Source organism: Phyllobates terribilis, unplaced genomic scaffold (genome assembly GCF_046119375.1).
Source record: "Phyllobates terribilis strain yellow unplaced genomic scaffold, ASM4611937v1 Scaffold_2__4_contigs__length_985480577, whole genome shotgun sequence".
In the NCBI taxonomy this organism is placed as follows: Eukaryota; Metazoa; Chordata; class Amphibia; order Anura; family Dendrobatidae; genus Phyllobates; species Phyllobates terribilis.
In genome coordinates, this window is record NW_027362762.1 from 184,176,793 (window position 1) to 184,203,609 (window position 26,817).

General features: G+C 40.5%; 1 protein-coding gene across 2 annotated transcripts in view; it reads left to right on the plus strand.

Annotated features, from left to right (window-relative positions):
- The window catches only part of TAC3 (tachykinin precursor 3), a 156,031-nt gene extending 133,516 nt beyond the window's left edge, over positions 1 to 22,515 (plus strand). Inside the window, exons 5-8 of one of the 2 annotated variants that reach the window (XM_073670173.1) lie at positions 3,592 to 3,645; positions 5,897 to 5,963; positions 19,778 to 19,861; positions 20,479 to 22,515. In XM_073670173.1, the coding sequence (XP_073526274.1) occupies positions 3,592 to 3,645; positions 5,897 to 5,963; positions 19,778 to 19,861; positions 20,479 to 20,497 (224 nt within the window). In that variant the 3' untranslated portion in view covers positions 20,498 to 22,515. The remainder of the gene's footprint in view (positions 1 to 3,591; positions 3,646 to 5,896; positions 5,964 to 19,777; positions 19,862 to 20,478) is intronic. The other variant, XM_073670177.1, reaches the window with a different exon arrangement.
- The last annotated feature ends 4,302 nt before the right edge of the window (positions 22,516 to 26,817 follow it).

The following is a 26,817-nucleotide window of genomic DNA, read 5'->3' on the forward strand; positions in this document are numbered from 1 at the left end:
GGCAACAAGCAGAAGAGACTTGTTTGGGCTAAAGAACACAAGGAATGGACATTAGACCAGTGGAAATCTGTGCTTTGCTCTGAGGAGTCCAAATTTGAGATCTTTGGTTCCAACCACCGTGTCTTTGTGTGACACAGAAAAGGTGAACGGATGGACTCTACATGCTTGGTTCCCACCGTGAAGCATGGAGGAGGAGGTGTGATGGTGTGGGGGTGCTTTGCTGGTGACACTGTTGGGGATTTATTCAAAATTGAAGGCATACTGAACCAGCATGGCTACCACAGCATCTTGCAGCGGCAAGCTATTCCATCCGGTTTACGTTTAGTTGGACCATCATTTATTTTTCAACAGGACAATGACCCCAAACACACCTCCAGGCTGTGTAAGGGCTATTTGACCAAGAAGGAGAGTGATGGGGTGCTACGCCAGATGACCTGGCCTCCACAGTCACCAGACCTGAACGCAATCAAGATGGTTTGGGGTGAGCTGGACCGCAGAGTGAAGGCAAAAGGGCCAACAAGTGCTAAGCATCTCTGGGAACTCCTTCAAGATTGTTGGAAGACCATTTCCGGTGACTACCTCTTGAAGCTCATCAAGAGAATGCCAAGAGTGTGCAAAGCAGTCATCAAAGCAAAAGGTGGCTACTTTGAAGAACCTAGAATATAAGACATATTTTCAGTTGTTTCACACTTTTTTGTTAAGTATATAATTCCACGTGTTAATTCATAGTTTTGATGCCTTCAGTGTGAATGTACAATTTTCATAGTCAAGAAAATACAGAAAAATCTTTAAATGAGAAGGTGTGTCCAAACTTTTGGTCTGTACTGTATATAAAATAATTATTTAAATTGATAAGAATCTCATATACCCATTATTGTATTAGGTATTTATTGGATCACTACTATATGCCTGATAGTTTGTGTGCTCTACAGCTGTGAGCCACTAAAGTCCCTAAGTGCAGTCTCAGGGTGTTTTAAAATAAATATTAATAAAGCCCTAACCATTGTGCCTCATACAATTAAATTGTCCGGAGTTGGAAAATCTCTATGTTAGTTAGGTCAGTATAAGAATTAAGTGTTGCAAAAAACTCAGTGATCAGATATAACTAGTATCCATTTATTATACTGTAGCACGTTTGTTATATGGATATACGGCTCCTAAATGTTGACAGTATATGTAATCACAAGATAGATAGTCTGTGCTCTATCCTGCAGATAGAAAACTGCCAGTGGTGAGTTTGAGTGGTATCGTTATATGGGAGGCAGCGGCGTACTTCACTGCACCCAGTGTTATACTGTGGACACGCTGCTTGGCGTTCCACATGAGCGCCATGATGTGTCGGTAGGACAATAGGGGTAGACGTAATCTCTCAGTGCGCTAATCCTCTCTGAACTGTTGATTGACTGCCACAGCTATCTGACCCTCGTTAACACCTGATCTGCACAGCGGGACATGTGTCCCTGATGCGTGTTTAGTGGAAAACCGGCTTTTCCTAAGGGCCCTTATGAAAAGCCAGCATTCCGAAATTTGCAAAATGCACAAAGCAGCATGTCCACAGTATAACCCTGTGTGTATCGTAAGAACTGCGCAGCCTCTTGCATAATGATACCACTTACTCAAGCTCATTGCTGACAGTTGTCTTCATGTAGGATAGAGCACAAACTACCTATCTTCCGATTATATATACTGTCAATATTTAGAAATGGTATATCCATATAACAAACCTGCTACAGTATAATATATGGATACTAGTGATATCTGATCACTGAGTTTTTTGCAACACAATTCTTATATTGACCTAATTAACATACAAAGATTTTCCAGCTGTGGTCAATTTAATTGTATGAGTGACATTGGTTAGGACTCTATTAATATAAATTTTACAACACCCTGAGGCTGCACTCTGAGACTTTAGTGGCTCACAGCTGTATAGCACACAAACTATCAGACATACAAAAAATTTTTTTTTTTCAAATTTTGGTGGAAAATAAGTATTTGGTCAAGTACAAACAAGCAAGATCTCTGGCTCTCACAGACCTGTAACTTCTTCTTTAAAAGGGTCCTCTGTCCTCCACTCATTACCTGTAGTACTGGCACCTGTTTGAACTTGTTATCAGTATAAAAGACACCTGTCCACAACCTCAAACAGTCACACTCCAAACTCCAATATAGTGAAGACCAAAGAGCTGTCGAAGAAACAAAATTGTAGCCCTGCATCAGGTTGGGAAGACTGAATCTGCAATAGGCAAGCAGCTTGGTGTGAATAAATCAACTGTGGGAGCAATAATTAGAAAATGAAAGACATACAAGACCACTGATAATCTCCTTCGGTCTGGGGCTCCACACAAGATCTCACCCCGTGGGGTAAAAATGATCTTAAGAACGGTAAGCAAAAATCCCAGAACCACACGAGGGGACCTAGTGAATGACCTGCAGAGAGCTGGGACCAACGTTACACAGGCTACCATCAGTAACACACTATGCCGCTAGGGACTCAGATCCTGCAGTGCCAGACGTGTCCCCCTGCTTAAGCCATTACATGTCCATGCCCGTCTGAAGTTCGCTAGAGAGCATTTGGATGATCCAGAAGAGTATTGGGAGAATTTCATATGGTCAGATGAAACCAAAGTAGAAGGAGAAAGAATGCTGTGTTGCATCCAAAGAACACCATACCTAATGTGAAGTATGGGGGTGGCAACATCATGCTTTGGGGCTGTTTCTCTGCCAAAGGACCAGAACGACTGTTCGGTGCACATGAAAGAATGAATGAGGCCATTTTGAGTGCAATCCTCCTTCCATCAGCAAGGGCATTGAAGATGAAACGTGGCTGGGTCTTTCAGCATGACAATGATCCCAAGCACACCGCCAGGGCAACGAAGGAGTGACTTCGTAAGAAGCATTTCAAGGCCCTGGAGTGGCCTAGACAGTCTCCAGCTCTAAACCCTATATAAAACCTTTGGAGGGAGTTGAAAGTCCATGTTGCCCAGCGACAGCCCCAAAACATCACTGCTCTAGAGGAGATCTGCATGGAGGAATGGGCCAACATACCAGCAACAGTGTGTGCCAACCTTGTGAAGACTTACAGAAAATGTTTGACCTCTGTCATTGCCAACAGAGGATATATAACAAAGTATTGAGATGAACTTTTGTAATTGACCAAATACTTATTTTCCAACAAAATTGTAAAAAAAATTCTTTCCAGATCAGACAATGTGATTTTCAGGATTTGTTTTCTCATTTTGTGTCTCATAGTTGAGGTCTACCTATGATGTCAATTACAGGCCTCTCTCATCTTTTTAAGTGGGAGAACTTGCACAATTGGTGGCTGACTAAATACTTTTTTCCCCACTGTTTGAGACTTATATATATATAAACGAATTATTTAAATTGATATTAATGAAGATTATAAAGGTTATATTTTATGCACATAACTAATATCCACTTTCCTCGTTATTCATTATTTTTTTAGTGGGATACATTCGTGTGAATAGAATGTCCAATGACATTTAACTATCTTATATACATATATCAGAATAAGACATTATTTTAAAACGTTTCTTTAAAAAAATCATTTCTAATTGTACCTTTCAGGAGACATGCATGACTTCTTTGTGGGTTTAATGGGGAAGAGAAATCTACAGACAGGTATGTCTTTGTTATTTCCAAAAAACTCATCTAGGCTATACAACTATAAGGCTGTGTGCCCACGATGCGTTTTTTAAGCGTTTCCGCAGCGGCACTTCCCCTGCAGAAACGCTTAAAAAACACTTGGTAGAAGGCCGGCCATGTTCCCCAGTGCGGAAAAAAACACAGCACTACCAATTATTTTGCGGAAGCGCTGCGTTTTCGCCGCCATTGACTTGCATTGGAACACATGGAATCCGCATCACTGGATCTGTACATGCGCATTCCATGCGTTCCAATGTGCGGATGGTACCCGGGTCTGGAGAAGAGGAGACTCTCCTCCGGACCCAGGTACCATAGAACCTGTAAAAAAAAGAATAAAATAAAAAATACATATTATACTTACCTTCTGATGGCCCCCGGTGTGCTTCTCTTGGCTTGCTTGCAGCTCACGGTGGACTCAAGGACCTGCGCTGACGTCATTTAGTCATGTGACGGCAGGTCCTTCAGTGTACCGCGAGCTGCCGGCAAGCCGAGACGCATCGAATAAAGACTCCGGGGACCATCAGAAGGTAAGTATGATATTTATTTTTTATCTTTTAACATTCTTTCGGTCACACTATATAAATCCATGCCGTTTGCATGGATTTATATAGTGTGACCAAGTTGTCAAGCACTTTCCAAGTGATGCTAAAATCGCTTGGAAAGCGCTTGTCAACCCGCATGCGGAAATGCATGTGAAGAACGCTTCACATCCGCATGTCCCTGGCAGGAAAAACCCATGTACAATCCGCATGTACAATCCGCATGCGTTTTTTCTGCCAGGGAGATGCAGAAACGCTCAGGAAAAAATCCGGAGCATTTCTGCATTGTGGGCACATAGCCTAAAACTGTTTGTGCCCATAACATTTTCATCCTAAAACAAAGACATCCACATATTTGGTCTCTTAGAAATACTCCTCATTTAGAAACTAAATCCAATAACAGGAGCAGCAGAAACTGTGCGACACCATTAGGCTAAGTGCTCACGATGCAGAAATGCTGCAGATTTTTTCCGCATCTCCCTGGCAGGAAAAACGCATGCAGATTTTACATGCGTTTTTCCTGCCAGGTAGAAGCGTTTGTCAAGCATTTTTCCAAGCAATTTTAGTATCACTTGGAAAAGTGCTTGACAACTTGGTCACACTAAATAAATCCATGCAGATCCATACAGACGTCTGCATAACACCTACACCATTTTTTCATGAAGATTTACTTGTGCATTCTTATACCATTAAAGGGTTTGTCTCTCTTTCAATTTTCAAACTGCTCCTCTGCCGGATTTCCTGCTTGCTGGGGGAGAGGGAGGGGTTGTCAGTGATCTCCAGATGATTGACAGTTTGGGCTGGCAGCATGGATGAGCCACTGGTCAAATCATGCACTTTTCATTGCTGTTAGAAGAGGCAGATTTGCCACTATAGCAGCAAAGGAACCAAAAGCACTGAATCTGCCCAGATCCTGCAATCTGGCCAGCTTCAGAGCAGAGCTTGCAAGCCAAGCAGTTGCTTGCCTAGGATCCTGCCACCTTAGCAATGAGCTGTAAGCTACAGAATTAAAAATATCTCTGTTCTTGAGAACTGAGAGAGTTTGTAATAAGTAAATTGCAATGTACTAGTAAAAACAAAACCATTTGCATTTTCACCAATTTAATAAGATGAGACAACCCCCTTAACAATAGTAAAATTCACAAAATAGCTGAAAAACATACAGAATTAATAGGGCATGAAGATCTGCAGCAAATGCTGAAATCACAATACTGAGTAAACTGTGATATAGGATTCCCTGGGAGTTAAACTGCTGAACAAAACCACAATTTTACAAAAGAGGACCACTCAATGACTAAATTTACCTGAAGCTAATTTGTTCAAGATTTCTTAGATTTAAGAACTGCTCCATACATTCAAAAAAGCCTTGCATCTGTAGCCTGTGCATGGATGTTTACAAATCCCCTTCAGATGTCTGGAACAATCACAATAATAGTCCCCAAGTTCAGCACTTGAAAATAACATTTTTCCCAGTATATACTGTAGCAAAAACTGCCAGAACACATTTAATTATTTGCATTTCATCACTTACAGTGTATCTGGGATTTTTTTAACATAGTTTTGAGGAAAATGAGTTAGATATTTGAATATATAAAAAATATCATTTTTTATATGCAGAACAGAAGAAATTTATGCTCAGATACCTTATTATTTACATATAATAACAACATACAACTTTATATTTCAAGGCAACCCTAATAACGAAGAGAACGAAGCTGAGCCTGATTCCAGGTACTCAACAAAATGCCGAATGAAGTAAGTATCTGAACAGTTGTACAGTATATTAATCATCAATGAAAGACTTATAATCAGATCAGACTATCTAACCATAAAATAGTTGTAGCATTTAAAGGGAATCTGCCAGATGGATTATACCTGAACAACCTTCGACATCACTGGGTTGGGAACTCATGCAATTATCTAAATGAGCTGGAAAGTACTCTGAGAGAAGTCCTAGTTTCACATGCTGCAGCTCCCCATGCTAAACCCTAACTAACATTGCCCCCTTTTACTTTACGGATGGCTGCACTACTGTGATGGTCACTGTTATCTTTACTGAAATATTGTACATGTTCCGTGCATTTCAGGTGCATGTGCTGCAGTCTCTCTACAGTGGGCAACAGTGCATGTCAGTGAAGCTATTGCCTACAGCAAAGAAAGTAATGACCACGCACTGTATGCTTCTGAGTATTTCCCAACAATTCATCTATTTATCAAATCCAAGTGCCAAGGTGCAGCATTAAGGCCATGTGCACACGTTCAGTATTTGGTTAGTATTTTACATCAGTATTTGTAAGCCAAAACCAGGAGTAAGTGAAAAATGCAGAAGTGGGGACGTATTTCTATTATACTTTTCCTCTGATTGTTCCTCTACTGGTTTTGGCTTACTAATAGTGAGGTAAAAAACTCACCAAATACTCAACGTGTGCACATGGCCTTGATGTGAAGAGCAGGAGCACTTGCCAGCTCATTAACATGATTAAATAAACTTGATTTTCTCTACATTGATATATCAGTCTGTGACCATAGATACCCCGCTTTCTGTCACTGCACTGCCTTTTCATGCCCTAATAAAAAGTGCCACTTTCCATTAGGGTGTGAAAAGACAGTGACCCTTTACCCTAGCATTATGATTAGTGATGTGTGTTCTCCTGGATGATTGAGTCCGGCGGGTTCGGCCGAACATCTATTAAAAGTCTGGTTCAGGTACCAGAACAGTACCGAACCCAGACCCTATTCATATGAATGGGGGGCCCGAATATCCGTGGTTTCCCACGCTGTCATCTACATAACATCGCGTGAAACAGGGGCTATGATCGACGGTAAAATCGTTACTTTCAGTCAGAGCGCTGTGGGACCACGCTGTCAGATGTCAGTGTGAGCCCGCAGCTGTGACTGTGACCTGCGGTAAAAAACTTATTGCTAGTCACAGGCGTCGGCTGATGAAATTACTGCTACTCCCATCAGCCTATGCCTGCTGTCACTGATAACAGCGAGAGCAGGCACCGCTGATGGGAGTAGTCATCAACCAGCGCCTATGCTAAAAGTAAAAAAAAAAAAGTTAGAATTAATAAATAAATATTGAAATAAAAAACAGTTATACTCACCTTAACACCTAATCCCTGAAGCCCTTGTCCCCTGTAAAAAAAAATAAAAAAACACCACAATACTCACCTTATCGCCTAATTCTCGAAGCCCAGGTCACCTGTAAAAGAGAAAAAATAATAAATCACCATAATATTCACCTAATCCATACTGTCCCACAATGATCAGATCACTTCTAGAGCAGTCACATCAGCAGATATGACTGCTGTAACCTCCAGCAAGGTACACACTGACAAGAGCGTAATCGGTCCTGCAGTGTATAGCACTGAGCTGCCTTGAGAGAGTTCAAAGGAGTTCATTGGCTGACAATGATGGGAGTTGCAGTTAGCACCCACAATGTACATTATGTGTAAAATAAAGAATTAAATTAAAAAAACAGCATGGGCTCCCACCGCCAATTATTCATAACAAGAAAAGGCTAAGCAGACAGCAGCAGGCTAATATTAATAGCCTAGGAAGGGGCCATTAGGCTCAAATGTTCCCTGGCTATTAATAACAGCTCACAGCTGTTTGATGTTTACTGGCTAATTTAGAGGGGGGCCACAGGAAAAATTGATGCAGGGTCCCCCTATAAAATCTAACCAGCAAAGGCTAAACAGACAGCTGTGGGCTTTCATTAAAAGACAGGGAAGGGGCCATGGATACTCCCTCCGAGACTAATAACATCAGCCCTCAGCCGCTCCATAAATGGTGCATCAATAAGATGTGCCATATCTGGCGCTTAGCTTCCTCTCTTGCCCTGGTGAGTTGGCAAGTGGGGTAATAGGATTGGGGTTCATGTCAACCTTGTATTGGCAGCTGACATGAAGCTCAGAGGTTAGTAATGGAGAGGCGTCTATAAGACACCCCTATTAACTCCATAGTAAAAGTTTGAAAATAAAGACACGGCATGTAAAAAATCCTTTATTTGAAATAAAAGTACACATGCTTTTACTCATCTATTTAAAAATAAAAAACCCAGTTATACTCACCTAACGTCTAATTCCTGAAGCCACTGTTCCCTGTAAAAAAAAACAAAATAAAAAAGCTAATTCCAGAAGCCATTGTCACCTGTAAAAAAATAAAAATCAAACATATCCTTCACCTATCCGAAGTGAAGAAATAATCCATGTCTCACGAAGATCTGGATGACTTGTAGAGCAGTCACATCAGCAGTCACAGTGACTGCTCTAGACGACAGCAGGCTACACATTAAGGTTATGGAGTGGCCTAGCCAGTCTCCAGACCTTAATCCTATAGAAAACTTATGGAGGGAGTTGAAGCTCCAGGTTGCCAAGCGACAGCCTCAAAATCTGAATGATTTAGAGATGATCTGCAAAGAAGAGTGGACCAAAATTCCTCCAGACATGTGTGCAACCCTCATCATCAACTACAAAAAACGTCTGACTGCTGTGCTTGCCAACAAGGGTTTTGCCACCAAGTATTAAGTGTTGCTTGCCAGAGGAAATAAATGATTATTTCGCACTGCAAAATGCAAATAAATTTATCTAATTTATACAATGTGATCTTCTTGTTTTTTTTGGGGATACTCTATCTCTCAATGTTAAAATTAGCCTACCCTTAAAATTATAGACTGTTCATGTCTTTGTCAGTGGGCAAACTTACAAAAACAACAAGAGATCAAAATAATTATTTCCTTCACTGTATGTATATATATATATATATATATATATATATATATATATATATATATATATATATATATATATGGCTGTTTATTCTGTTATGCGCTTTGCAGAGGGACCCAGCAAGACTGGCACCAAATCAGCAAAGACGCAGCCACAGATGCACTTGGCACAAGCTATTAGCTGCTTTTATGCACCTCAACACTCGGCGGCCCACTTCTATAACTTTGTGCAGTCCGTGAATGGCTCCTAAATGCTTTCACTTTTCAATAATATCACTCAAAGTTGATCATGGGATATGTAAGCTGTATTCACACAAAGTTTTTTCCGAGGTTAAGAAACCTTAAATTTTCAAGCAATAACTGTTTCACGAAACTTTGCTTATCAGTGGAGATTATAGAGTAATTTTTCACTGGTCAGTGACTGTTTTTTTCTTTTTAAATACATCATGCTTTTGATGTGGCTTTTCCCCTGCATTTTCTCCACAGGCCTGTTTATACGACTTCAATATTTCAGAAAAAAATGCATGTACTTAATATTGCAAAATAAAAATCACAACAAAATGCTTGTAATAAAAGCTATTGAGAATACGAAAAACACTTATCATTTTTAGATGCATCAAAAAATGTTTAACATGTTCATTTTTGCAATCAATTTCCTATTTTGTAATTTGCCTACTAAATGCAAAATTAGTGAACTTTTCATATAGACTGCATTAAAAAACACCTACCATTTTATTGCTACAGAGTGTACATTTTTCATCTAGTAAGCTGGTCTGCAAAATCTATCACAAATTCATCCAAACTGTGCTTTTGATAATTCTCTCTGCTCTTCCCCTACCTTCGGTCAGTGTTAGGCCACGTCCACACGTTCAGTATTTGGTCAGTATTTTACCTCAGCATTTATAAGCCAAAACGAGGAGTGGGTGAGAAATGCAGAAGTGGTGACGTGTTTCTATTATACTTCTCTGATTGTTCCACTCCTGGTTTTGGCTTACAAATACTGAGACAGAATACTGACCAAATACCGAACTTGTGCACGTAGCCTTAGGCTGCGTGCCCACTATGCGTTTTTCGCGGCGAAAACGCTTAAAAAACGCTTGGTAATACGTGCCCCATGGTCCCCAATGATAATCCGCATGTGCTGTGCACATGCTGCGGAACTTTCAGCTGCAAATTATCATTGCGGAAAAATACGCAGCATGTCCATTAATTTTGTGGACACGCAGCGTAATTGCCGCCGTTGACTTGCATTGAAACGCTTGATATCCGCATGACTACATGTGCACATGCGGATATTAACCCCTTACTGACATCTGACGTACTAATACGCGTCTGTGCCCTGGGACTTAATACCCAGACCCGTATTAGTACGTCATGGCGATCGCGCGCGCACACAGGCTGTGCGGGCGCGATCGCCGCCGGGTGTCAGCTGATTGTCACAGCTGACACCCGGTACTATGTGCAGGGAGCGGTCCTGCACCGCTCCCAGCACATTAACCCCCGCAATGCTGCGATCGAAGTCGATCGCGGCATTGCGGGGGCAAGGGGAGGTGATCGGCGATACTCACCTCCTCTTCCGGCTTCCAGCGCAGTCTGCAAAGGCTTCCCGGGTGTTGCCATGACGACCCGATGTTGTCATGACAACATCCGGGTCACCAGAGAGCAGGAAGATTGCTTGGACATGCGCAGTGCATCTCCAAGCAATCTTCACACTGTGCACTTCTGACAGCCTTCATGGCATAGGGATGGTGCTCCATTCCTGTGCCATGCAGGCGATCAGAAAAGAAAAAGTGAAAGTCCCAGAGTGGGACAAAGTAATAAAGTGTATAAACTGTGTGAAAGTGGAAAAAAAAAAAAAAAAATGTGCAAAAATTTTATAAAAAAAATAAAAAAAATAATACACCAAAAATAAAAATATAATGTACCCATCAATAAATATTATTATAAAAAAAATAAAAAAAAAACAATAAAAGTACACATATTTGGTATCGCCGCGTCCGGAACAACCTGACCTATAAAACTGTCCCACTAGTTAACCCCTTCAGTGAACAAGGTAAAAAAAAAAAAAAAAAAAAACGAAGCAAAAAACAATGCTTTATCACCATACCGCCAAACAAAAAGTGTAATAACACGCAATCAAAATGACGCATATAAATAAAAATGATACCGCTGAAAACGTCATCTCGTCCCGCAAAAAACAAGCCACCATACAGCTCCATCAGCCGAAAAATAAAAAAGTTATAGCTCTCAGAATAAAGCGATACTAAAAAATATTTTTTTCTATAAAATAGCTTTTGTGTATAAGCGCCAAAACATAGAAAAATGATACAAATGTGGTACCGCTGTAAACGTACTGACCCGAAGAATAAAGCTACCTCATCAATTTTACCACATGCGGAACAGAATAAAAAAAAAAAAAAAAACAATTCCTGAATTGTTGGTTTTTGTTTATTCTGCCTCCCAAAAATCGGAATAGAAAGCGATCAAAAAATGTCACGTGCCTGAAAATGGCACCAATAACAACGTCAAGTCATCCCGCAAAAAACGAGCCGTCACATGACTGTCTGCCAAAATCTTGAAAAATTATAGCTCTCAAAATATGGCGATGCAAAAATTAGATTTTACAAAAAATGCGTCTTTTAGTGTGTGACAGCTGTCAGTCATAAAAACCCCATATGATTCTGGCATTGCTGTAATCACACCGACCCGAAGAATAAAGTCGTCTAATCACTTATACCGCACAAGGAACGGCGTCAAAAATAAACTCTTGGGTTAGGATTGGGCTAGGGTTAGGGCTGGGTTTGGGGCTAGGGTTGTGCTGGGGCTAGGGTTGTGCTGGGGCTAGGGTTGTGCTGGGGCTAGGGCTGGGGTTGGGATTTTTTTCAAAAGTAAGAAAAAAAGATGACGATATGGCGACTAGTGTTGAGAGCAAGTGCTCGCTACTTGAGTTTGCATCGGGTGCTCTGGTATGCATTGAGTATCGTGGGTATTTGAGTGACATGCTCGAGTCTCTGCCCCATATGCTTCGCGGCCAAAAAACTTTACGGGGATTGCCTGCCATGCACGAGCGATCCCCGCATGTTTTTTTTTGGGTGTCTAATAACCGTGAAACATGCGGAGCAGGGACTCGAGCATGTCACTCGAGCACACGCTGTACATGGTGCATACCTGAGTACCCGATGCAAACTCAAGTAGCGAGCACTTGCGCTCAAGAATAATGACAACTTATTCAATATGATGACCTAATGTAAACAAATTCTGTGCCGTACCTCTGGGTTCAAAATGTTCACTATACACCTTAATAAAATCCTTGAGGGGTCTAGTTTCCAAAATGGGGTCACTTGTGGGGGAGCTCCAATGTTTGGGCACACAGGGACTCTCTAAATGCAACATGGTATCCGCTAACAAATTGAATGGAAAATCGGCTCAAATTGTTAGCGGACACCACATTGCGTTTGGAGAGCCCCTCTGTGCCCAAACTTTGGAGCTCCCCCACAAGTGACCCCATTTTGGAAACTAGACCCCCCAAGGCACCTTTCTAGATGCATAGTGAGCACTTGGAACCCCCAGGTGCTTCACAAATTGATTCGTAAAAATGAAAAAGTGAAAAAAAAAATACTTTTTCATTTTTATGAATCAATTTGTGAAGCACCTGGGGTTCCAAGTGCTCACTATGAATCTAGATAGGTGCCTTGGGGGGTCTAGTTTCCAAAATGGGGTCACTTGTGGGGGAGCTCCAATGTTTGGGCACACAGGGACTCTCCAAATGCAACATGATATCCGCTAACAAATTGTTGGCTCAAATTGTTAGCGGATATCATGTTGCATTTGGAGAGTCCCTGTGTGCCCAAACATTGGAGCTCCCCCACAAGTGACCCCATTTTGGAAACTAGACCCCCCAAGGCACCTATCTAGATGCATAGTGAGCACTTGGAACCCCAGGTGCTTCACAAATTGATTCATAAAAATGAAAAAGTGTTTTTTTTTTTCACTTTTTCATTGTTACGAATCAATTTGTGAAGCACCTGGGGGTTCCAAGTGCTCACTATGCATCTAAAAAGGTGCCTTGGGGGGTCTAGTTTCCAAAATGGGGTCACTTGTGGGGGAGCTCCAAAGTTTGGGCACAGAGGGGCTCTCCAAACGCAATGTGGTGTCCGCTAACAATTTGAGCCGATTTTCCATTCAATTTGTTAGCGGATACCATGTTGCATTTAGAGAGTCCCTGTGTGCTCAAACATTGGAGCTCCCCCACAAGTGACCCCATTTTGGAAACTAGACCACCCAAGGCACCTATCTAGATGCATAGTGAGCACTTGGAACCCTCAGGTGCTTCACAAATTGATTCATAAAATGAAAAAGTGTTTTTTTTTTCACTTTTTCATTGTTACGAATCAATTTGTGAAGCACCTGGGGGTTCCAAGTGCTCACTATGCATCTAGATAGGTGCCTTGGGGGGTCTAGTTTCCAAAATGGGTCACTTGTGGGGGAGCTCCAATGTTTGGGCACACAGGGACTCTCTAAATGCAACATGGTGTCCTCTAACAAATTTAACGGAAAATCGGCTCAAATTGTTAGTGACACCATGTTGCGTTTGGAGAGCCGCTGTGTGCCCAAACATTGGAGCTCCCCCACAAGTGACCCCATTTTGGAAACTAGACCCCCCAAGGCACCTATCTAGATGCATTGTGAGCACTTGGAACCCCAGGTGCTTCACAAATTGATTCATAAAAATGAAAAAGTGTTTTTTTTTTCACTTTTTCATTGTTACGAATCAATTTGTGAAGCACCTGGGGGTTCCAAGTGCTCACTATGCATCTAGAAAGGTGCCTTGGGGGGTCTAGTTTCCAAAATGGGGTCACTTGTGGGGGAGCTCCAAAGTTTGGGCACACATGGGCTCTCCAAACACAACATGGCGTCCGCTAATTATTCAAGCAAATTTTACAATCAAAAAGTCAAATGGCGTTCCTTCCCTTCCGAGCCCTGCCGTGTGCCTAAACAGTGTTTTTTTCCCCAAATATTGGGTATCTGCGTGCCCAGGGGAAATTGCACAACAAATTTTGGGGTCCATTTTTTCTTGTTACCCCTGTGAAAATAAAAAAAATTGGGTCTAAAGTAACATTTTTGTGAAAAAAAGTTAAATGTTCATTTTTTTCTTCCACATTCAAAAAATTCCTGTGAAGCACCTGAAGGGTTAATAAAGTTCTTGAATGTGGTTTTGAGCACCTTGAGGGGTGCAGTTTTTAGAATGGTGTCACTTTTGGGTATTTTCTGTCATACAGACCTCTCAAAGTGACTTCAAATGTGATGTGGTCCCTAAAAAAAATGGTTTTGTAAATTTTGTTGGAAAAATGAGAAATCGCTGGTCAACTTTTAACCCTTATAGCTCCCTAACAAAAAAAAATTTTGGTTCCAAAATTGTGCTGATGTAAAGTAGACATGTGGGAAATGTTATTTATTAACTCTTTTGTGTGATATATTGCTCTGATTTCAGGGCTTAAAAATTCAAATTCTGAAAATTGCAAAATTTTCAAAATTTTCGCCAAATTTTCGTTTTTTTCACAAATAAACGCAAGTGATATCGAAGAAATTTTTCCACAATCATGAAGTACAATATGTCACGAAAAAACAATCTCAGAATCAGGGGGATCCGTTGAAGCGTTCCAGAGTAATTACCTCATAAAGTGACAGTGGTCAGAATTGTAAAAATTGGCCCGGTCATTAACGTGCAAACCAGCCGTGGGGCTTAAGGGGTTAAGCGATTCAATGTGCGGATGGTACCCGGGTCTGGAGAAGAGGACACTATCCTCCAGACCCGAGTACCATAGAACCTGTAAAGAAAAGAATTTAAAATAAAAAATAAACATATACTTACCGCCGACGTCAGCGGTCGCGTGACCTGCCACATGACTAAATGACATCACCACAGGTCCTTTTAGACCATCGCGAGCCGTACAAGAGACCGGACGCACCGGAGAAAACACAGAGGGGAATCGGAAGGTAAGTATATGTTTATTTTTTATCATTTTTATTCTTTTTTTTAACTATAACTTGGTCACACTATATAAATCCACGCCGGTTGCATGGATTTATATAGTGTGACCAAGTTGTCAAGCGTTTTTCCAAGTGATGCTAAAATCGCTTGATAACCCGCATGCGGAAATGCATGCAAAAATGATTGACAAACGCTTCTACCTGGCAGGAAAAACACATGTAAAATCCGCATGCGTTTTTCCTGCCAGGGAGATGCGGAAAAAATCTGCAGCATTCCTGCATCGTGGGCACTTAGCCTTAGGCTGCATTCATATTTAGTATTTTTTTCTTGAATTCAAAAAAAGTGTGTGCTGGATCCAATATTCATTCATTCACTTTTGGTCTGCGTTTCCATTTTTACTAAGAATGAGTAATAAAATTGACGGATACAGTTGAAATAAATGTACAGTCAAGCAAATTAAAAGGGTGCTATAACTGTAAAGAAAAAACAATGCTCCATATGATTTATATTTATAATGATATTATTGATTCTTTATATTATATTTTGCATTTGCCCTAATGTTATGATTATTACTATCTTATTCCTTATTATTTTGGTTCTATGTTCCATATTTTTGTATTTAGTTTGAATTTTACACTTTGGGACATACAACATAGGCTCTGCCCTTCCTCACCCGGGCTATTATATGGCATTCATGATTGTTCTCTATATTTAGTGGAGTCTTGTTCCTCTGTCTATATCCATCTGTAGGGAATTTACACCTGATCACACTATTTACCTAAAGATTTTTTTGATACTAAATTTGATGTGAATGTGAATTTCTAAGGGGTCAGTGCCTAACTATTACATCTATAGTCCCTTTTAGTTCATGTTACCTCTGGATGCTGATGTGGATACTCAGGTTTTAATTGCTTTTAATCTTGGAGTATTGTTATACCAATACATATTTGTCTTTTGTACCTATAGATGTGCACATTTTTTCTGTACTGCTTTTTCTCTTTTTGTCTAATCAAACTGATGGAGTTTTCTTAAGCTTCTCTTAGCAACCAGCCATTAAAAATCGTTCATTCGAGTGAATTGATCAGTGATAAAAACCAGACAGTATACGGTCATCGAGTTGCATCCTTATGCTATGTGTTTTTTTTTCACTTACCTATTCACATGAATGTAGAGGATTAATTCATCGCACTCAGATGTCGTGAATGCAGAATACATTTATTGATAAATAGACAAATATTCAAACCAAGTTGCAGGGCGACAGTAGTAAGACGTTTCGGCCACAATTTCGGCCTTAATCATTTAGTCGCTTACTAGAAAAGAAGAACTTATATTGTGTCAGAGCCAAATTTGTAACATCATATTCATAATTCCAAGCATGTTACAGAGAAGCATGACGAAGAGGTAGGGGTGGAGGGGAAGGCAGGAAACTGGTGGGGGTGGTGTTAAAGGACAGGAAAAGGGCCAGGGTTTCACATATACAGTTCCTATGTACAATATATACACATTTATAAATAAACAAAGTAGGGTAGAAGTACCATAAACAGTATTTAATAGATAAAAGGGTTTTATTCTTACTTGTTTATGTGGTTGAGACTGTTTAGAGTCTGAATAGGACTAAAGTCCAGGAAAGGGGAGGGCTGCAATATCAAGATGTTAAAGTTTAGATATATTACATGTGCCAGTAAGATGATTTTACTGTCTAGGATGGTTACATCAACCAGGTCCGATAGTGGTATAAGGCCACATGGATCTACAGAATACATATTATGGAAAGTTAGAAATAGCTGTACATTCATAATGTCATGTGTAGCCCATCTTATGCTGGCTGGTCAGTATCTTACCATGCAGTCATATGAAGTCCCTGTACAGTCAGGGTGTTGTTTCCAGGAGAGGTTGTGCCAATCATTGGTGGTGTGGAGGGGTAGAGTGGCGCTCCTGCGCCTTGCTTTGGCCGTGGAAGATGGCATAGTGAGAGGGCTGCGCTTTACATACCGGCGGGGAACGCCGGACCGGAAATGCTTCACTGGTAGGGGGCGTGTCACCGGAAGTGACGTTCCGCCGGCCCCGCACTGCGTGATTGGGTGGCTGGGCATTGCCTGTTGTTACAGGCATGGCGCTACTGCTCCCATTTTGTATGGTGGTTGTCAGGGAGACTGGAGGTAGCGCATGCGCAGGGGACCAGGCTGTAGGGTATAGCACAGAATAGACAGTCCAGATACATTTATGATGGCCTGAAGGTGTATAGTGTACTGCATTGAGGCATAGTATACATTCCTAAGGCACGGTATAATACACATGTCATTTTTGATCATAATACATGGCATTTGATAATAAATAAATTAATGAGTCACAGTATTTTGCTGGATAGTAGATATGAGAGGTGGCCTGTAGAGATGGTAATAACATAGCCTGGACACAATAAGATATTATTGGATGGTCACATGGGTAATTGATGGAGCAACTCAAAACCTTAGAAACAAGTTATGATATATGAAAGAATTGAGACACTCACCCGTGGGGCCACATGGATTCAGTGTGTCTGTGGAGGGAACAAACATGTTCTATGACCTGAAAGCTATAGTGTGTTTTGCTTTTGAAAAATGGTCTGGTAGTGGTAACCAGACCTACCCAATCCTCCTCCTCCAAACCAGAGCTGGTACCCTTTGTTCATACCTATCATCCACTTATGTCCAAAGTCCACACTACCATAAGGAAACATTGGCCCCTCCTCACCAAAGCATATACCCATATGCCAGCCTTTACCGCTCTGGCCCTCATGTGCACAAGGAGAGCCCCTAACATCAAGGACAAAATCATTAGGGCTGACATAGGGAGTTCACGCACCATCCCTTCTCAACTGCTACTGAGTACCCGCAAATGCGGAACCTTTCCCTGTCTGAGCAGCGCTGCTTGTTCTAATGTAATGAAATCAGATAACATTATGCATCCCAGGACCGGTAAAAGTTACCCCATCAAGGGATTCCATACATGCGATTCCAATTTCGTCGTCTACGTAGTTAAGTGCCCTTGTAGCCTTCTCTATGTGGGTGAGATGACACAACACATGAAAGAAAGCATAGCAAGTCATAAATCAACTATTAGACGCGGAAAAACCTGGTTACCACTACTAGATCATTTTTCAAAAGTGAAACACACTGTATCACAGCGCTGCTTTCAGGTCATCGAACATGTCCCAAGACCTAGGAGGGCAGGTAATCATGTGAAATTACTAAAACAACGAGAATCATATTGGATCTATACCCTGCAAACTCTTGCGCCTAATGGTCTGAATAGAGAAATAGACTGGATTTATTGACTCACTGGTTTGTTCCCTCCACAGACACACTGAATCCATCCGGCCCCACGGGTGAGTGTCTCAATCCTTTCATATAACATAACCTGTTTCTAAGGTTTTGATTTGCTCCATCAATTACCCATGTGACCATCCAATAATATCTTATTGTGTCCTGGCTATGTTAGTACCATCCCTACAGGCCACCTCTCATATCTACTATCCAGCAAAATACTGTGACTCATTAATTTATTATCAAATGCCATGTATTATGATCAAAAATGACATGTGTATTATACCGTGCCTTCGGAATGTATACTATGCCTCAATGCAGTACACTATACACCTTCAGGCCTAAATGTATCTGAACTGTCTATTCTGCGCTATACTCTATAGCCTGGTTCCCTGCGCATGTGCCACCTCCAGTCTCCCTGACAACCACCATACAAAATGGGAGCAGTAGCGCCATGCCTGTAATCACAGGCAATGCCCGGCCACCCAATGCGGGGCTGGCGGAACGTCACTTCCGGTGACACGCCCCCTACCAGTGACGCATTTCCGGTCCGGCGTTCCCCGCCAGTATGTAAAGCGCAGCCCTCTCACTATGCCATCTACCATGGCCAAAGAAATCCGCAGGAGAGCCGCTATACCCCTCCACACCACCAATGATTGGCACAACCTCTCCTGGGAACAACTGACGGTACAGGGACTTCATAAGACTGTATGGTAAGATACTGACCAGCCAGCATAAGATGGGCTACACATGACATTATGAATGTACAGCTATTTCTAACTTTCCATAATATATATTTTGTAGATCCACGTGGCCTTATACCACTATCGGACCTGGTTGAGGTAACCATCCTACACAGTAAAATCATCTTACTGGCACATCATGGGTAACATATCTAAACTTTAACATCTTGATAATGTAGCCCTCCTCTTTCCTGGACTGTAGTCCTATTCAGACTCTAAACAGTCTCAAACCACATAAACAAGTAAGAATAAAACCGTTTTATCAATTCTATACTGTTTATGGTACTTCTACCCTACTTTGTTTATTTATAAATGTGTATATATTGTACATAGGAACTTTATATGTGAAACCCTGGCCCTTTTCCTGTCCTTAAACACAACCCCCACTGCCACCAGTTTCCTGCCTTCCCCTCCACCCCTACCTCTTCGTCATGCTTCTCTGTAACATGCTTGGAATTATGAATATGATGTTACAAATTTGGCTCTGACACCATATATGTTCTTCTTTTCTAGTAAGCGACTAAATGATTAAGGCCGAAATTGTGGCCGAAACGTCTTACTACTGTCGCCCTGCAACTTGGTTTGAATATTTGTCTATTTATCAATAAATGTATTCTGCATTCACGGGATCTGAGTGTGCGATGAATTAATCCTCTACAGTTAAGGGGCACTTGCTGCCTATTACATCAGCACCTCCACTTCTGACAGAGTGCACGCAAATTATTACTCTATTCATATGAATGGACAGGTTTGGTTTGAAAATCGTATCAATGAAAAACATATCTTTTTTTATGTAGACTAATGATCAACAAAAAAAAATGGCACAAAAAATATGTGTCAGTGGAAAACATTGACAGTACACGAAAGCAAAAAACTGACAGGTAAGTAAGCCCTTAAATATAGCAGCTTTAACAGGCTGTACACCACAGATCAGAGAAGAGAAAGTGGATAAAGCATTCAAGTTATTAAATAGGGCTGTAGATAGAGAGGAAAACCCATTATCTTTCATGAACTAAAGAAGGGGAAATCACTACAGGAATGAAGCTGTGCTGATACATGAAAGTTATTGAAAACAGTGATAACCTGGACACACACATCTGCATTCAGTTTGTACTACTGGAAAGAAACATACATGAAGGTACCCCTAGCCTTTCAGGATTGTTTTTGCAATCCTCTGCATAATAGGGATGTCTTCCGAGGTTTAACTCTCCCTCTTTTCACCTTTTCATTTATGTCCTTTACCCTCCACCAGTGCAATTTATTGGATGTGTCTTTTTGCAGACAGACTAATGTAATTATGTAATAAAAATGTATTTCAGAATACATCTGCGATAGAAGTTGTGGGTAGAACAGTATAGTAAACAGACGCATTACAATTGTGCATTCTATATTTACATCGGTGTAGTAATATTCATTAAATAACACGACAATCTAACCTATAAATGTACTAATTGTGTATTGTGCATTGACCACATATATTGCATTTTTGTGTTAACAGGTTCAGACGCTCAGTATAGGATGGACAGAAGAAAAGGTCCTGTCGACATAAACATTCATGGTTCAATGCCAACCACGCTGGATTTCTTATTTTGTATCACTGGAGAAACGCCCCACATATGTTGCAATATAGCTTCACCCTCCTCTGTGTGGCCGTGTCCCATCATGCTAATTTATTAAAACATCACATATCAAACAAAAGGACAAGTGACACATATGAGCTGTAGTGATGTCTTTCTGAGCTGTACCATTTACATCTGCATATTGTTTGGCACATGTGTTGGTCATATCATGTATGTAGTTTGACACTTGCCACATCTTTTCTGATCTCTGTGAGTAGCATTTTAATATTGGCAACTTAATTTTGGTGTACACTGAGGCAATGATAATGCTGTCCTTGTGTAATTTCATTTCCTAGTTTGTCAGTCAAGCGATTAACTATTACTGAAATTTTAACCAATGATGAAGCTAGGTGCCTTGTAAATGAAGGATGCAAACAAGAAAGAAGCTTAAGGGGTTTGGATTTTGGAAAGGTCAGACTATCAGCCATGCAAGATACAATGTAGCTTCAACAGAAAATAATCCGTTAAAAATAATAACAATATTTTTACATATGATCTTCTGCGTTGAGTCTTTTTCTGCGAATATAATGTACCCTTTGTTATAAACAGTAACATGAAAGTTGTATAGGAATCAGATGGGTTGAGACAGCGTAGACGCCAACCTAGTATCAATGGCTCATGGTCTGACAGACCTGGGTCTTTGTATACATTCACAGTTCTGCTTTATAGGTCAAGGTCATTAATTGTTGAACTATTAAAGGGGTTGTCCACTACTCAGTCAACCTCTTCTGAATCCCTATGTTTCCTCCCGGTAAGGTAACACCTATAATCACCTCCAGTGCTGGCAGCACTGGCTCTCCAGGGCCTTGTGTGACATTATGTCACGCAATCAAAGTGGCCAATCACTGCTGGCTTCACTCTCGTCTCCTATGGATGTAATGGACATCTGGAGGATGTGAGAGGGCATCAGCAGCTCACTTCCTAGGACATCTTGATTTGTCTGAAGGAGGGGAGAGTAAAGCCAGTGCTGATTGTCCATATGGTCATGTCACATGAGCCTCGGGAGAGCAAGTGCTGACACCGCTGGAGCAGCACGGGCACTGGAGGTGAGTAAAAGTGTTATTATTTTACTGGGATGAAACAGGGATTCAGAAGGGATTGTCTGAGTTGTTGACAACCCCTTTAACTCAGAATCCCCTAACAAGATATTTGAAAATTAGTTTTTCTAAACATCATAATCTATAAAGTCTGTGTCCACATCGATAAACATTTATTATTCAATTCATTGCATATAAAACTAAAAATTAAGTAACTTTACAATGGGTGGTAATGAAAACTTTGCCATACTTTTGTTTCCATAGTTCTTATGCCGACTATGGCCCTGACTCATCATTGTCTTTAGGCCTGTTTTTTGTCTATTATTGTTTGCTTTCTGGCTTTTTTTTGCTTGCACCTTTTTTTTTGCTTTGTGCCTTTTTTGAAGTCCAATTTCTAGGTGCTCGCCTGTTTTTTTTCCACATTGTGGATAGAGTTTAGCAATTCCAGATGTTTTTGCTGGATTCATGAATTGCAACTTTCAAAAAGTCACATAATTTGGTGCAATTTCACTCTAGTCCCCCACCTGCTGTATTTTCGAGTACACCAGTAATTTGCTGCAAATTTTGTGACTATTGGAGCCAAATTGCTACTTTTGGCACCAAAAGTTACAAACGCAGTTCAAGACAGGAAAAAAGTAAATGTTTAACTTTGCACCAAATTCAAAAACGGCAACTAATTCCACAACAGACAACAATCTGTTTGTAATTAGAGAAAATCCCGTGGGCATGATTAATTAATCTGAATAGGATCCTTATAGATCATTAGTGCATATAGTATATAGCTATGTACTCCAACGGAAATTTGTATATCAAACAGGAGAAACAAAGGAGTAGCTTTTTAAAAAAATATATACGTTTTTATTGAAAAAAATTGATTTAAAAACCACATAGAAGAAAACATGATGGACAGAATAGTAATACAATAGACGTTCCGGGTACAGGCCTAAATGACCAAAAGTTTGGTCATCAAATGATCAGTGAGTCTGAGATAGGGAGCGATATAGCACAAGTAGAAATTTATATAATGGATATTAGTAATTTTTTATCTAGTTATAGAAATTGCGCCCTAAATACTGCTGAGATGCTCATAAGTAAGCGCCCCACTTCCAGCCTTTTGCATTCTGGGCCAGGCCACACTTCCCCTGACTAATGGGTAAGGTCATTTACTTATGAGCATCTCAGCAGTATTTAGGGCACAATTTCTATAACTAGATAAAAGATAAATTACTAATATCCATTATATAAATTTCTACTTGTGTTATATTCGCTTCCTATCTCAGACTCGCTGATCATTTGATGACCAAACTTTTGGTCATTTAGGCCTGTACCCGGAACGTCTATTCTATTACTATTCTGTCCATCATGTTTTCTTCTGTGTGGTTTTTAAATCAATTTTTTTCAATAAAAATGTATATATTTTTTTAAAAAACAATCTGTTTGTAGTCTGATCCTGCATTAATATGCCCTTTTACCGGTCCTCCATTTCTGCCAAATCTACCAAATACATAATATGACAAAGTACAAAACAAATGAAAAAAGTGTGACCCTGCAGGATTGCCCTACACATAATGTGTTTGGTGTTTTGCCACATATACACTTAGGATTGCATAGGAGCTGTAGAAACAAAATTGTTGGTCCTACACATAGTATCAGTAAAATGTGCACCAAAATGTATGTTTAATTTTGGGATTGTAATAAAGGATTGACTCATTATCTATGACACATGGCAGCTGCAGCAATCACTGGCCTCAGCAGTCTTGTGACAATAGACAGCTTGAGACTATTGAGGCCAAAGGTTGTAGCAGCCAAGTGGTGTAGATGGAACATCACCGCTGCAGCCCATTAAACCAATACCTGCAGGGAGGGGGCACTGGAGCAGCAGAAGCTTAAAGAGGTAATTATTGCTCGTTTTGTTATTTTCAAAGTATTACTAATCTTAGCCCCAATTTTGTTGAAAGACAGTTACTTTAGGTGACTTTTCAGAATAAGCTGTCAAGTGTTTGACCACGAATAATGGAATAACACTATCTCCTATTTAACTGGTTTCCAGCATTGTGCCAGTTTTTCCATCTACAAGCTCAGTACTAAGCAGTGTAGCTGTAATCCTGCACTGCACTTTATTAGCACACATCTTTATGGCTTGTTAGCACCCATCAATCCATGGAATTAACCAATGGTTTTTTAAAGTAGAAACAAAATTGTTGTAAAGTACAGAATCAATTTTGCAACAACTTATAATATTCATAAAATGTAACAAAACAGCTCATTTATATAAGTAAATAAATGTGAATCCACCCATTAGTTAACCTTGACTAAGCTTAGATTCTTAGTGTAAGAAAGAGAAGGTGACACAAGCAAAAATAAATATTGCCTTGTCCTCATTAATACAGTATAATTATGCATTTAAAAAGGAAGAGGTAAGTTTGATTTTGAGGTTGGATATCAGGAATAAGAGAAAAACAGAAAAATATAAAAGAATAATAAAGGAAAATATTGATGTGTGCAAAAATGGAGATCCTAGTTTAGGATACAGAGACCTCTTCAGAAAAGAAAAGTAAACATTAGTTAAAAAAATAAAAATAGATAAAATTAATTAATGAACACTGTCCCAATATGATTATCAAAGTCCCAATAAACAAAGTTTATTTATCAGAATTTATTTATTTCCTGTTGCTTATGTAACACATTATGCATATGGAACATATTCACAATGCTGTGTACAGATTGTGAGCACTCTTTTGTACAGTCACGGAGCAAATTTCATAGAACTGTTATTCCCCAGAGTATTGGGTTTTTGTGTGTGTTGGAGAAAGCTAGAGGACTTGGTGGACATCTACACAAATGCACCACTGAACCACCATGTTTATTTCCTCACTGAAGGTCCTTTAACAACCAACATTTGCATCTATCCCATGACGGGAAGATGAAAGGCCCAATCAGTCTATTACTGCACCATTTATTTGCGAGATGAACACTGTTTTGATTATACATCCCGAAGACCACATTTTTGGGGTTGAAATGTGTAGATTTCTTAACAATAAAGTAATTAAGTATCTTCGCTGAATCTTGGTTCAGTTTGATCCATGTGTAAGATATCAGAGAGTAGCACCGGTTTATTTTGCCAATTTTCTCTTTTACTTTTGAATTAAATGCTAATACAAAGAAGAGAAACTATGGAGAGATGTATTCATGCTTGAAGTAGATTTATTTATCAACAGAACCAACAAAATCTCACATTTCCCTTCTACAGTTATATTGCTCAACAATGTTTTATAAGATTTTTCTTGAAAAAGATAGTCATAGAATAAGCTAACGTACAATTATTTTCCTTGTAAAATGTGTCCCCAACAGCATGTAGTGGGGCTCAAGGGAGGAGTAGAGAGCCTCTTCAAAAACAGTCATAGCCCTAGTTTGTGGAATGGCTCCCCGCTCAAGGGAAAGCGGAAGAACTTTGGAAGACGTTTGTTTACTCCCAGACAGGGGCGTACATAGGAATCATGGGGCCCCATAGCAGAAGCTCTAATTGGGTCCCCCCCTCAAAAAATAAAATAAAATAATTGTCGGAGTCACCAAAGATCAGATCTCACAACTTTCCATCCTTTACATAGTAATTTTCATTGCCCCATAAAGTGTGATGCCAATAAAAGGGCCCCCCAAACACAGTATGAAACCCCCATGGTGAATTCCTCCACATGCACAGTATAATGACCCAACTGTACCCCACCTCAACTCCCAGGGTAAAGTATGCTGACCCCAACACAGTATGATCCCCCAACTGTGAGCCGCTAGAGAGGATGGTACATAATAAGGGACGGCGCTATACATAATAAGAGGAAACTATATAACTAAGGATGGCGCTATACATAATAAGTGAGTACACTATATACTAAGGGACTGTGCTATACATAATAAGGCTACATTCCTGCATCTGTGTGCAATGTCAGTGTGCTGCCCTGTTTTACTGACGCATTGAGCATGTCCTATTCTAATCCTCAAAATCGGATCAGAACAGGACATTCTCTGACCCTCTTAGATCTCATTCTCAGATACGTGATTTTCATGGATGTGTGAATGGATCTATAAAACTGTACGAGTCCGTGGATCATCCGATAAAAAGATCTGGCAGCACACGGACATTTCACACAAATGTGAGAATGTGGCCTAAGGGATTTTACAGATAATATTATCACTTCAAGTCACACAGTGCAGATATAGAATAATATTAACATCCAGGCACTTACCGCTGACGTCTCACTGATCAGAGTCAGTTTCTGCTGCTTCTTCTCCATCTGGTCAGACCTTCATGTCGACATCTCCCAGCCACGACTCGTCTTGTCACGATCTCCAGCCTAGAAAATAACAAGGTCACATATTGTATGCATACATGTGTCTCCCCCGCTCTGTGCCCTCGAATACAGATATGTAACCCCCCCCATTAATATACTATTAGCCACTCAGTAATCAAAATATAAAGTGATAAGCAGCGCTGTGCCCATTAACTATAATCTGCACCGGCCAATAATATAAATTATTCAGTCTCTGTGACTCTCTCCAATTAACTGTAAGGCTATGTGCACATGGAAAACATACAAGGCTTTACAGTACAAGCAAAGTGAAACCCCCATAATTGCTCTCTCACAGCACCCCCATCATTGCTCTCTCCCAGCACCCTCGTCATTTCTCTCTCCCACCACTTCCATCATTGCTCTCTCTCAGCACCCCCATCATTGCTCTGTCCCAGCACCCCCATCATTGCTCTGTCCCAGCACCCTCATCGTTGCTCTGTCCCTGCACCCCCATCATTGCTCTCTCCCAGCACCTCCATCATTACCCTACAGACAATACGTGTCCTCCCTCTGAAGTGTGGCTGTGTATGTGATGCTCTTCACTTACTTCAAGCCATCCGATCACGGCTGTCTCCAGGCATTTCTCTTCTGGGACCAGGTCAGCAATAAATTCAGAGATCACGAGGTTCTTAACCAGAACTTGAACTTTACTTGGGGAAGAGGAATATATACAATATTTACAGGCAGATATAATGGATAAGGCCTGACAGGTTATCATCTCTCTCACAGGCGCTGGCAACTGCTTCAGCCCTGGTTCCCTCTTTAAGTGAAGCATCTCTGTGACTCTAATCTCTGGCCCAAGAGACTCTTCCGCAATATCAACAGTGATCTGGAT